This window comes from Rhineura floridana, chromosome 1 (assembly GCF_030035675.1).
Source record: "Rhineura floridana isolate rRhiFlo1 chromosome 1, rRhiFlo1.hap2, whole genome shotgun sequence".
Taxonomy (NCBI): domain Eukaryota; kingdom Metazoa; phylum Chordata; class Lepidosauria; order Squamata; family Rhineuridae; genus Rhineura; species Rhineura floridana.
The window spans coordinates 13,411,021-13,424,925 of record NC_084480.1 but is presented as its reverse complement, the minus strand read 5'-3'; the positions used below and the strand labels follow the sequence as shown (position 1 = coordinate 13,424,925).

At 43.3% G+C, this 13,905-nt stretch overlaps 1 protein-coding gene across 6 annotated transcripts in view; it reads left to right on the top strand.

The window, feature by feature from the left end:
- LOC133379171 (E3 SUMO-protein ligase PIAS2) overlaps positions 1-13,905 on the top strand; it is a 43,638-nt gene that overhangs the window by 17,061 nt on the left and 12,672 nt on the right. For all 6 annotated transcript variants that reach the window (XR_009761133.1, XM_061613903.1, XM_061613894.1 and 3 more), the window contains 5 exons: positions 708-842; positions 1,064-1,169; positions 4,074-4,147; positions 6,130-6,290; positions 7,732-7,865. Coding sequence is in view for 5 of the 6 variants with exons in the window: in XM_061613903.1 (XP_061469887.1) it covers positions 708-842; positions 1,064-1,169; positions 4,074-4,147; positions 6,130-6,290; positions 7,732-7,865 (610 nt within the window). In the remaining variant the exon portion in view is untranslated. The remainder of the gene's footprint in view (positions 1-707; positions 843-1,063; positions 1,170-4,073; positions 4,148-6,129; positions 6,291-7,731; positions 7,866-13,905) is intronic.

Here is a 13,905-nt window from a genome sequence, read left to right as displayed (position 1 = left end):
CACTGATTCTGAAGTCCTTTTTTCACAGCTTGGATTTTCCCCCAATTTTTCTTCTCTGGTTTGGAGGAAAATAGCTGGCAAAGTACTGTGTGATTGCGTACCAAGTCTGTTTTCTCATCGCAGTGCTTTGATTAGACTAGCAACTCCAGCTCTGTCATAGGGAACTTCTTTTGTGAAAAAAGTGATGTGGTCCTTTCTTCCCTCCCCAAACTTAAGTTACTACAGCTGCAATCCGATGCACATTTAACTGAGAGTAGGTCTCATTGAACCCAGTGGAGCTTACTTCTAAGTAGACATGCACTGGATTGCAGCCTAAGGCTGCAGTCCTATACGCACACCTGGAAGCAAGTCCCACTGAACCCATTGGGGTTTACTTCTAAGTAAACATATATAGGATTGCACTGTAAGGCTGCAGTCCTACTCAATTACATTTAGGAGTAAGCTCAGCTGAACAAAGTGAGACTTACTTTTGGGTGGATTTGAGCTGTAAATCTTTTAAGGGCACAGTCATTTAGTACAGCTTATTTCAGCAGGAATAATGGAGTACGTAGCACATGTTTAATTCTTCCATTGAAATAAGTGAGACGTTAGTGTTTAATTTTAGCTTGGATATGCTCCTTAACCTGCTAGAATTTGCAGCTCTTCTAATAGTCTCTAAAGAAAAAAGTACATAAATGGAAAAATATTTTTGTTCCTATGGTTTTTAGGGATATGCTCCACCACCCAAAAATGGGATTGAGCAAAAGAGACCTGGGCGCCCCTTGAATATTACATCTTTAGTCAGGTTGTCCTCTGCAGTGCCAAATCAGATTTCTATTTCCTGGGCATCTGAAATTGGAAAGGTAAATTGCAGTCTCTTTCTATGTCACAAAATGTCTTCATATAAAAAACTAGAATTGTTTTGAGGGAAAATGTAAATAACCCATTCATGAAACTCTTTCTCATGTTTAACTTGCTATGATCTGCTTTTCTGTATTTGTGTCTGCTGTCAGTAGAGGCTTACTGTTTTATTTGTCTGTGACACAGGAGGACCTTTCATTCTGTCACATTTTCCCCCCTGTAGAATTACTCAATGTCTGTGTATCTTGTACGTCAACTCACTTCAGCCATGCTGCTGCAGAGGCTAAAAATGAAAGGTATTCGAAACCCTGATCATTCCCGAGCATTAAGTGAGTAGAATGATTCTTACATTTTCTTCCCTGTTTGTAATGGGCTCTAGGTTTCTCCAGTGTATGCACTCTAATAAAAACAGTTGGGTGGCTCCTTATCAGAGTGGTTCTTGGGAGCACCATATGACTAAGTTTGTGGAGTAGCAGAGTATTGACAGAGCTCAGGAGAAAATAGTTAAGAAATAGGGGTGGGGGAGGGCTACTTTAAGATTTAATGGAATGCTTTAAAAGAAATGGGGGTGCCACAGCATCTGATTGTCCTGATGCACACCCTATACTCCTGACAAGAGGCTACTGTAAGGACAGAATATGGAGAAACTGATTGGTTCCCAATAGAAAAGGGTGTGAGACAAGGGTGTAAAAATACAGTGTGTATTTTTACAAGGGTGTAAAATTTGTATGCAGAACATATCATACTGAAAACAGGATTGGACCAAGATGAAGGAGATGTTAAAATTGGAGGGAGAAACATCAATAATTTAAGATATGCAGACGATACCATACTACTAGCAGGAACCAGTAATGATTTGAAAAGAATGTGGATGAAAGTTAAAGAGGAAAGCACAAAAGCAGGACTACAGCTGAATGTCAAAAAGACTAAAGTAATGACAACAGAAGATTTATGAAACTTTAAAGTTGACAATGAGGACATTGAACTTGTCAAGGATGATCAATACCTCAGCACAGTCATTAACCAAAATGGAGACAATAGTCAAGAAATGAGAAGAAGGCTAGGACTGGGGAGGGCACCTATGAGAGAACTAGAAAAGGTCCTCAAATGCAAAGATGTATCACTGAACACTAACCATGGTATTCCCAATCTCTATGTATGGATGTGAAAGTTGGACAGTCAAAAGAGCGGATAAGAGAAAAATCCTCATTTGAAATGTGGTGTTGGAGGAGAGGTTTGCACATACCATGGACTGCGAAAAAGACAAATAATTTGGTGTTAGAACAAATTAAACCAGAACTGTCATTAGAAGCTAAAATGATGAAACTGAGGTCATCCTACTTTGGACACATCATGAGAAGGCATGATTCACTAGAAAAGACAATAACGCTGGAAAAACCAGAAGGGAGTAGAAAAAGAGGAAGGCCAAACAAGACATGGATTGATTCCATAAAGGAAGCCACAGACCTGAACTTACAAGATCTGAACAGGGTGGTTCATGACAGATGCTCTTGGAGGTCACTGATTCATAGGGTCGCCATAAGTCGTAACCAACTTGAAGGCACATAACAACAAAGGAGTCAAAAGTGCTTTTGGCTTACTGAAGCATTTTGCAATATTTGACCATGAAGAGTATACTAGCAGGTGCAGTAGCTAGAGTGTCAGAATAGGATGGGGATGCACCATGTTCAAATACCCATTTAGCCTTAAAGTTTACTGCGTGACCTTGGGCCTGTCATTATCTCTCAGCCTAACCCACCTTGCAGGGTTATTGTGAGGATAAAATGAGACGAACCATGTATGCTAGTTTGTGCTCCTTGGTACAGGAATACCCCGCTATACAGACCTTCACTTTACGGACACTCGTGAGTACAGACAAGAAGTCGGCGCCATGAAAATAAGAACAGCTGATGGGTCCTCCTCACGGCCACAGAAGCGAGCCCGGGGGGGAGGGGGGATCAGCTGTGGTCTCCAGAAGAGCAGCCGCCATGGCCTCCTTACGGCCACAGTAGTGAGCTGGAGGGAGTGTAGAAACAAGCCGTGAGGAAGAAGTGCAGTGGCGGTCTCCTGACGGCTGCAGTAGCGAGCCGGGAAGGAGAAAACCTCGCTGCTGAAAATGCTAAGCGAGACTACAGTAAAGGCTGCAAATAGGGATCTGCATCTAAAAATATAATACCGCCGCTGTCGCCAACAAGGCTGCAAAAAAGGGAGCCGCAGCTGCAAGCTCCTAGCAGCCAAAAAAACAAAGCCACCTCCTGAATGGAAAGAAAGCAGGCGGCAAGGACAGGCTTCGAGAGCAGCAAAACAGGCTTGAGAGTCGCAAAAGCGTCTTGCTGAACGGGGAACGGCAGCTCCCACTGCCCCCATCCCAAACGGAGGGAAATGTTTTGTCATCACAGAAATTTCATTAAGGGCAAAGTACTGTTCTGTATTCTTTTTTTACAAATTGTCTTATTGAAATCTCAGGAAAGGCTAGCTAGAAAGAAATCCTGAAAAGATTTCTGAGTCTGGTGCTGAACTGTAGATTTAAGCTTTGCATGCACCGCCACAGAGGATTCTGGACCTGCTCCAGACACCCAGCTTGAGTTCGTAAACTGTGTCCTGCATTGTGGTCTGAAGGCACATGAGGCCAGCACCCTTAGCTGAAGCTAAGCAGGGTCAGGTCTGGTCAGTGCCTGGATGGGAGACCGCCTGGGAACCATATGTAAGCTGCCTTGGGTTTCTATCATGAAAAGAAAGGTGGGGTATAAATGTAATAAATAAATAAATCGTACCTCACATGCTGCTTTAGGTTGCTGCCGTTCAGTCCTCTGGGACACCTCTTCGTGTTGCACCTTCCACACCCTGCAGGGAAAAGCAGCAGCTGGACTTCCTAGTATAGCCAGTACAGTTGGTTGGGGTAGCGGGCAGAATCAGCCTCCCATCAACTTGTTTTGATCCGCTACTCTACATGCATTTATTTTACAGACTTGATATAGCAAAAGTATTCAGGATGGGAAACCAGTAACAGATTTGTAAGGTTAGGCTAATTTTTTTAAAAAGTTGTAATGTGAAGCTTTGTAGTTTTGTCAATGTTCTCATTTTGTGTTATATTTATAAATTGTTGAAGTAAGTAGGCCATGAATTGTTCTCTCAAGCTTTTTGAGCAAACAAGAATGGCACAATAATAGTTATATTCTAGCAAGATAGTAAATTATTTATTTTCAATCTTTTTTTTCTCTTTTTTGAAATAGTTAAAGAAAAACTGACAGCTGACCCAGATAGCGAAATTGCCACTACCAGTCTGCGAGTATCACTAATGTGTCCTGTAAGTAGAGTTGGAGAAATGCTTTCGATTATCCTTCACGGGGAAATTACTTGCTTTGGTTTTCTTTTATTTCAACAAGCCTATCCAGACACATGACTTGGTTATGTTTATTTGTTTTTTAATACGTGGAACTCCCCTTAAAAATTAGACCATCTTTGTTATCTTTTTGGTGCCTATTGAAGACTTTCCTCTTTCAACAAGCCTTTTAAGTTGAGACCTTGTCCCAGTGTGCATCTGTGTTGGAATTGCTTTTCAATATGTTCTTAAACTTTCTTTTTTAAAATGTTTTTAATCTTAGAAGATATTTCGATAGCTTTTTTAAAGTAATGTTTTGAAGATGTTTTGTTTTAATGTGTTTTAAAGTTTGTTTTTATGTTTTGACGTTTTTTGTGCTTTTGTTTGCCCCCTTGGGCTCCTGCTGGGAGGAAGGGCGGGATATAAATCAAATAATAATAATAATTCCTGATTATATCTGTGTATTATTGCCTTGTGTAAACAGATTAGATGTTTAAGTAGCTTATATTTATGAATAAATAAAATAACAAAAATTGAGAGGTAGGCTCTGCAAATGTGTTGGTAGTTATTTATGCAAGTTGCTATAGTTTCAATCTTTATGTGGAATTTGAGTTTTAGCACTGAATTCAACCCCCCCCCCCAAAAAAAAAATAAAATTTTAAGAGAAGGGTGGTAAGATGTTACTACATCTTCTTTTAAAGAAGCCTAGTTGAACTGGCAAGCTCCTACAAAAATTCCAAAAGGAAGGAGGCCTACACCAGTGGTAGAACACTTGATTCAAGTTCATACCCCGGGATGTTGGGTAGCAGGACTGGAGATATCTCTGGGACTCTGGGAGCTGCTTCTAATAAGAGTAGACAGTATTGGATTAGATGAACGAATAATTTCACTCTGTATAAGGCAGTTTCATATGTTTGTAAATTTGTGCTGTATATTTGGATGACAAAAGGTTCTCAGAACGGCTGATGGTTGTCTTCCTAACAAACAGCAAAAGTGCAAGGCATCCAAAATGACGGGAAGGAGAGTGAGGGGGGACGCCCCAAGATGCCGGCAAAGAAGAATAACTTATTGGAGAAATCCAAATGGGTTTATTAAAAAAAGAAAAGGAGCCCAACGCGTTTCGGCCACATAGGACTAGGCCTTCATCAGGGGCTAAAAATTAAAACATACAGAAATACAGTCAGTGATTCATGCACATCAGCTCACGTAGTACAAACATTATACTCACATACCGAATATAAAATGTGTCTCTGGAATCGTGTTGTAGGCAAAATGTACAAATATTTTATATTCGGTATGTGAGTATGTTTGTTTTTTCCCCACATGCCATTTGGTATTACATTGTACTATATGAGTTGATGTGCATGAATCACTGATTGTATTTCTGTATGTTTTAATTTTTAGCCCCTGACGAAGGCCTAGTCCTATGTGGCCGAAACGCGTTGGGCTCCTTTTCTTTTTTTAATAAACCCATTTGGATTTCTCCAATAAGTTATTCTTCTTTGCTGGCATCTTGGGGCATCCCCTCTCCTTCTCCTTCCGGTTGTCTTCCTAAGCCAAGAGCAGCTACTTGAAATACTCCCATAGACAGTTGGAAGGATTCTGAGTTATGTCTGCTAACATAACTTCTCCGATGGGGTATGTGACGTATACAAACCCTGATCCACACATGCAGTGCTGTTAATGCTGTGTGCAGCGTTTTATACAACTCTAATCCTTCCTGAGGGGAAGGTTTCATAATTGACTTCCTCCCTCTGAGTGAGTCTGACTGATCAGTTGTGGGAGGCAATCTGATTGCTGGGGAGCTGTAACTTGGGTGGGAGTGGTTCAAGGACCTTCCCTAGGGAGGCCCACAAACCCACACTCTAGGTTGCTATTCCATTGTCTAATAAGGGGCCTTTCTCCGTCTTCCATTCCAATTCTGCCTGCCTACCTTCCACCCCTTCTCTACCTGACCTGGTCTCCAGCTGGGGAAAATGAGGTTGACAATTCCCTGCCGTGCTGTTACTTGTACCCACCTGCAGTGTTTTGATGCTGCTCTCTATCTACAAATGAATGAAAAGAAACCCACCTGGATATGCCCTGTGTGTGACAAGAAAGCGGCATATGAGAGTCTCATCTTAGATGGGTAAGAAAAGAAGGCAGCTTCTTGTTTTTTTGTGGGGTGAGCATAACTGTACTCTCAGAACTATACAGGCAGTTTGCTGGATTCAGTGAATTAACAGCAGAAGCTCCTTAAGCTGCCCATTTGCTACCGGGCCAAGTTCAAGGTTCTAGTCTTGGTGTACAAAGCCCCATACAGCTCAGGTCCAGGATAACTGAAGGACCGTCTTACCCCTTATATACCCAGTCGATCACTGCACTCTGCAGGTGAGGGCCTCCTGCAGATACCATCTTATCAGGAGGTTCGTTCTGCACAATATAGGAAACGGAACTTTAGTGTGGCAGCACCTACCCTGTGGAATTCCCTCCCCTTGAATATTAGGCAGGCGCCCTCTCTGCTATCTTTTTGGTGCCTTTTGAAGACTTTCCTGTTTCAACAAGCCTTTTAAGTTGAGAGCTATCCCAGTCTGCATCTGTGTCAGAATTGCTTAATATGTTTTTTAATAATGTTTTAACGCTTTTAAAAAAGTTTTTAAAATGTTTTTAATGCTGTTTTGTCTTAATGTATTTTAAGATTTGTTTTTATGATGTTTCAAAGTGTTTTTAGTGCCTTGTTTGCCGCCCTGGGCTCCTGCTGGGAGGAAGGGCGGGATACTACTACTACTACTACTACTACTACTACTACTACTACTACTACTACTACTACTACTACTACTACTACTACTACTACTAATAATAATAATAATAATAATAATAATAAAAACAAAGCTAGCATAGTGTACGCCCAGAGGCATGCATTTGGTTGTGATAAAGCCGTAAAGGGCTGGTGCTAATCTGGATTTGAAGCTTGGAACTTGCATCCCATAACCCACTTTATTCTTTAACCAACATTACACCTTGAGCCTATATAGATGTAATGTGTCAAAGGGTTTTATAACCGTTTAAATTGCCATCAAGCTTCCAAGGCTGTAGACCTGGCTTCGGCCTTTGCCCCATGTAGAGCTCTGTGGATGACTTTATATGATTGAGGCAACATGCAGTTAATTTATGGGTGTAAAGCTGCATGACTCCTGATCCACAGGCTGGTTAACTAGCTATTGTCTCATGATCAGAATTTTTTATTAAACCATGTGTTAATCTGATTTTACATTTGGACTCTGAGCCATTTTGGATATTATAAAAATGTAAAAAAGCTATGGTAAGTGTTTGTCAAACCCTCATACCTTATCAGAGTCAAAGCACTCTGTGGTCCATTACTAATGCCCCAGAATGAATATTTGCAGAACCTAACACCAGCTGGTCAACCGTAGCTCACGGTGGTAATTGCCTTTTGGTTTGGTGAGGCGCTGGGACATCCCTTTAGGATGAAGTATCTTTGAAGTATCTTTCAAAGGCAACCATCTCTCGGAGGCGCTATCAGAGCAATCAGTGGAAACAAACTAGTAATGTTTGATGCTGTTTTCCAGACTCTTTATGGAAATTCTAAATGAATGTTCAGATGTAGATGAGATCAAATTCCAGGAGGATGGTTCCTGGTGCCCTATGAGGCCGAAGAAGGAGGCTCTGAAAGTTGTTAGCCCGCAGTGTACCAAGATAGAAAGTAAGTAACTTTGGATTCAGGCTACGAAACCCTTGTCCCAACTGATGCAGGAGGTTACCCAGGCTGACCTTTTTACTCCTACTTGCTTAAGAGGCGGAGATCATTTGACTAGTTTTGCTTCCTTGCAGTGCTTCCCACATCCCTCGCCGTCTGGCTCAGAAGCCAGGCATGATTTTTTGTCTCTCGCCCCACAGGGCACATATCTGCCAGGCCTGTTCTTTCAAATCGCCATTCATCTCTTTAGCCTGTTGCTTACTTACTAGTCTTATTCTTGATCTCTTTTTCTGAGCTTCACTGTCCCTCTAAAAACAAAGGAAACAAAAACCGTTCTGCTTTCATTTTCCTTCATCTCGGCTTCTCATGGCACCAGCAGGAAAGTGCTCTGAAACCAAGTTTGCAGATAGAACAGTGATGCACTGAAGAGCTACATTTCCAAAGTGTCAGTCCTCCCTGCCCTGCCAAGTCAGAAAGGGAACTCCCAGTGTGAGCAATCTCCTAAAGATCCAGCAAAGCATGACTTGAGTTATGTCACTACTCAGCTCAGCAGCCAGCTTCAGCAGATAAGAAAAACTGCCAATTGAAGGCCCTGTCAGTGTGTCCAGACTTCCTTCATGTTCTCATGTGGCAGGTCAGAGCGATGCGTCTAGCAGCCTTGTCCAATTTGGGTCTGCCCCAGCAGACTTTTAGCCCATTTGTAATTAAATACCAAGGAAAATGACATTCCTCTCACAGGCCACCAGATGGCCGCAGAGAGTAATCAATACAATCAGAACAGTTCCTGTATAGCAGTGGGACTATGTTTGCCAGATAGCAACTCCTAAATGGAAATGGGCTGCCTTCAAGTCGATTGCGACTTATGGCTACCCTATGAATAGGGATTTCATGGTAAGCGGTATTCAGAGGGGGGTTTACCATTGCCTCCCTCTGAGGCTAGTCCTCCCCAGCTGGCTAGGGCCTGCTCAGCTTGCCACAGATGCACAAGCCAGCCCCTTCCTTGTCCGCAACTGCCAGCTGAGGAGCAACAGGGCTCATTGGGACTATGCAGCTTGACCATGGCTGCACAGGTGGCAGGGCATGTAACCCCTGAGCCACTCCCTGTGGGGGTGATCTTTAGCCGGCCCTTGACACCCAGGAGACAGGAGCAGGGATTTGAACTCACAGCCTCTGGACTCCCAGCCAGGTTCTCCTCCCCACTGTGCTATACCAGCTCCTACAGCCTTCCAAATGTCTGCCTCAGGTTAGGGCAGTGTTCAAGGCCGTATCTGATCAGAATGGTGCAATTCCAATTTTTCTGCAACTATCCTTGATGCTCAATTCATTCAGAGAGTTAAAGAGGGCATAATGATTGATATTGAGCAAGATGTATAAAAGAACAGGAAGAAAGCACATCCACAACAGGGGCAAACACCTTCCTCCACTGAGTGCTGAGCCCAATGGAAGAAAGAAGTCCATTGGAGTCCCAGCACGAGCACACCTTGGTTCTCTCTCACACCTCAGGTGAGTCTGAAGGTGTAATTCCCTGATTCCCACCCACTGGCATCTGACAGAATTCTGTATTTAAAAATATAAAGAATTCCACTTTAATGGTCTGCTCCACCTCTGGACACAGTGTCTGTTTGATTCAGCAGTGCATTCCACCACAGTAAAACTGGCTTTAAAAATGCCCTCTTTCCTCAGGTTAGGAGGAAGAAGAGTGGTCATCAGAGGACTCGTATCACAGAGGAATCTCAATGTTTCAGACTCTTCTGTAGGAAAGACTCCTTTTCTCCCTTCTGAAGCAATTTCTATCCTTAATCCTCATGATTCCCTGCAGAGGTTGTTCCATGGTCTCATTTCCATTATATCCTAGTGATTCCTAGTGTTCCAGGATGGCATTGCCAAAAAAAAGTGGTGCTACCTCTTATTGCCACCAGAAGTGAAACAATCATTCACATGGTGGCTGAATGAAAACAACCTAGATATTCTAAATGACTGTGCCCTAGACCAGTTGGTCATGAAACCGACCAGAGGGACAGCAACCCTGGACTTAATCCTCAGTGAGGACCGGGACCTGGTGCGAGATGTAAGTGTTGTTGAACTGATTGGGAGCAGTGACCACAGTGCTATTACATTAAACATACATGCAAATGGCCAATTGCCAAGAAAATCCAACACGGTCACTTTTGACTTCAAAAGAAGAAACTTCACAAAAATGAGGGGATTGGTAAAAAGAAAGCTGAAAAACAAAGTCCAGAGGGTCACGTCACTCGAAAATGCTTGGAAGTTGTTTAAAAACACTATATTAGAAGCTCAACTACAGTGCATACCGCAGATCAGAAAAGGTACCGCCAGGGCCAAGAAGATACCAGCATGGTTAACGAGCAAAGTCAAGGAAGCTCTTAGAGGCAAAAAGTCTTCCTTCAGAAAATGAAAGTCTTGTCCGAATGAAGAAAATAAAAAAGAACACAAACTCTGGCAAAAGAAATGCAAGAAGACAATAAGGGATGCTAAAAAAGAATTTGAGGAGCACATTGCTAAGAACATAAAAACCAACAACAAAAAGTTCTATAAATACATTCAAAGCAGGAGACCATCTAGGGAGGCGATTGGACCCTTGGATGATAAGGGAGTCAAAGGTGTACTAAAGAATGATAAGGAGATTGCAGAGAAGCTAAATGAATTTTTAGCATCTGTCTCCATAGTGGAAGATATAGGGCAGATCCCTGAACCCGAACTAACATTTGCAGGAAGGGATTCTGAGGAACTGAGACAAATAGCGGTAACGAGAGACGAAGTTCTAGGCTTAATGAACAGTATAAAAACTGACAAATCACTGGACCCGGATGGCTTCCACAAGAGAGACCTCAAAGAACTCAAATGTGAAATTGCTGGTCTGCTAACTAAAATATGTAACTTGTCCCTCGGGTCCTCCTCCGTGCCTGAGGACTGGAAAGTGGCAAATGTAACGCCAATCTTCAAAAAGGGATCCAGAGGGGAGCCTGGAAGTTACAGGCCAGTTAGCTTAACTTCTGTCCCTGGAAAACTGGTAGAAAGTAGTATTAAAGCTAGGTTAACTAAGCACATAGAAGAACAAGCCTTGCTGAAGCAGAGCCAGCATGGCTTCTGCAAGGGAAAGTCCTGTCTCAGTAACCTATTAGAATTCCTTGAGAGTGTCAACAAGCATACAGATAGAGGTGATCCAGTGGACATAGTGTACTTAGACTTTCAAAAAGCGTTTGACAAGGTACCTCACCAAAGACTTCTGAGGAAGCTTAGCAGTCATGGAATAAGAGGAGAGGTCCTCTTGTTAATAAGGAATTGGTTAAGAAGCAGAAAGCAGAGAGTAGGAATAAACGGACAGTTTTCCCAATGGAGGGCTGTAGAAAGTGGAGTCCCTCAAGGATCGGTATTGGGACCTGTACTTTTCAACTTGTTCATTAATGACCTAGAATTAGGAGTGAGCAGTGAAGTGGCCAAGTTTGCTGACGACACTAAATTGTTCAGGGTTGTTAAAACAAAAAGGGTTTGTGAAGAGCTCCAAAAAGACCTCTCCAAACTGAGTGAATGGGCGGAAAAATGGAAATGCAATTCAATATAAACAAGTGTAAAATTATTCATATTGGAGCAAAAAATCTTAATTTCACATATATGCTCATGGGGTCTGAACTGGCGGTGACCAACCAGGAGAGAGACCTCGGGGTTGTAGTGGACAGCACAATGAAAATGTCGACCCAGTGTGCAGCAGCTGTGAAAAAGGCAAATTCCATGCTAGCCATAATTAGGAAAGGTATTGAAAATAAAACAGCCGATATCATAATGCCGTGGTATACATCTATGGTGCGGCCGCATTTGGAATACTGTGTACAGTTCTGGTCGCCTCATCTCAAAAATGATATTATAGAGTTGGAAAAGGTTCAGAGGAGGGCAACCAGAATGATCAAGGGGATGGAGCAACTCCCTTATGAGGAAAGGTTGCAGCATTTGGGGCTTTTTAGTTTAGAGAAAAGGCGGGTCAGAGGAGACACGATAGAAATGTATAAAATTATGCATGGCATTGGGAGTGGATAGAGAAAAGTTTTTCTTCCTCTCTCATAATACTAGAACTCGTGGACATTCAAAGAAGTTGAAAGTTGGAAGATTCAGGACAGACAAAAGGAAGTACTTCTTTACTCAGCGCATAGTTAAACTATGGAATTTGCTCCCACAAGATGCAGTAATGGCCACCAGCTTGGATGGCTTTGAAAGAGGATTGGGCAAATTCATGGAGGACAGGGCTATCAATGGCTACTAGCCATGATGGCTGTGCTCTGCCACCCTAGTCAGACGCAGTATGTTTCTGAAAACCAGTTGCCGGAAGCCTCAGGAGGGGAGAGTGTTCTTGCACTCAGGTCCTGCTTGCGGGCTTCCCCCAGGCACCTGGTTGACCACTGAGAACAGGATGCTGGATTAGATGGGCCACTGGCCTGATCCAGCAGGGCTCTTCTTATGTTCTTATCCTTATCACCACAGACGCCATCCTCTGGGCATAGGACGTGCACTGCTTGGAACTTGTTCAGTAACTTGATAAACTGAGTCCAAACACAGCATTAACTGGCTGGAACTTCACAGGACTTTGCTAGCCCTAACACCTTCCTGCACTTGACTTGCCAATCCCACACCCTCATCAAAACAGGCAATACCACCGCAAAGGTCCATATTGACAAGCAAGGGCAAACCATACCCTGCTTTCTGAACAGGACGCAATTACTTGACTCTCCTAAGTTGAATCAGTTGTCTGTCTGTTGCTGTACTCTATGCAGGCATGTATTTAGTTCCAAAGAGGGCTGGCTCAGCCATCAGGATTTGGATCCATTCGAATGAAGCCTCAACCCAACTTTGCTCAAAACAATTCAGAGACATTTTGGCCCACCCACCCCTTGCCTCCCCCATAAACTGTGAAACCCCAAGATTGTTTTCCTGATTCCTGTCAGAGGGAGCAGTTCATGTTTCCATGACAGCAAAGCCACTGACTGCTCTACACCTTCCCTCCTCTCCTAGTGAGGATATTAATGCAGAATCTGAAGCAAATAGGCATTGGTTGTCACCATAGCTCTATTCTGGTCAAGGAGACTCTGGTTCTCAGAAATAGTCCACCTAGCATCAGCGCAACCATGGCTTCTTCCCTTACTAAGAGTTGCACAAAGATCAGTTTGTCACCTGAACCCAGCATGGCTATGCCTAGCTGTGTCGAAACTGAAGAGCATCCTGAAACATGAATAATCCTTCAGCAGTGGTGTAGATGCCCTCCCTTCCAGAATACAATCTTGCATATGCATCTACAGTGCTCTTTGATGCTGTAAAAGAACAAAAGATCAACCGCAGACCCCAAAGGAAAGGCATGTATTACTCTAGCACAGCCTTTCCCAACTAGTGGGCCACCAGGTGTTGTTGGACCACAATTCCCATCTTTCCTGACCATTGGCAATGCTGGCTGAGGCTGATGGGAGTTGTGCTAGTTGGGAAAGGCTGGGCTAGCATGTGAAGCTGCCTCAGTGTCCCATCAAAAAAAGCCTGATCTCTGATATTAGCCAGGCGGCCATAAAACACTATAATGGGTAGGGAACAATTTGGCCAAGTAGGCCATATAATTATCTCCCACCCACCCCATGGGCTAACTTTGTTGTTTTGGCAGGCCTACCCACCTGTCACTCATCTAATGCCAGGTGACTTATAGGTGGACTGCCCTGCCCACCTGTCAAAGTTGACTTGCAGGGATGGGGGGAATGGGTTTGTTTCACCAGCATGTTCCCTGCAGGGGAATGCGCTGATGAAGCAATATCCAGCATGATTGAACCCCACCCAGTAATGTCACCTGATTGACAGGTAGGTGTGGTTTGGGGAAATGGCCCTGTAAGCCACATTGGACCCTGTGCCAGGCCAGGATTGGCCTGTGGGCCAGAGATTTCTCACCCCCGTGCTACAAGTTAGGCAATGCCTCCACAAAGGCAGGTTTGGGGAGGAGAGTGTTACAAATGTACTACTCTGTCATGAAACAGCCACTCAGCCTGGATGGGATATCAGA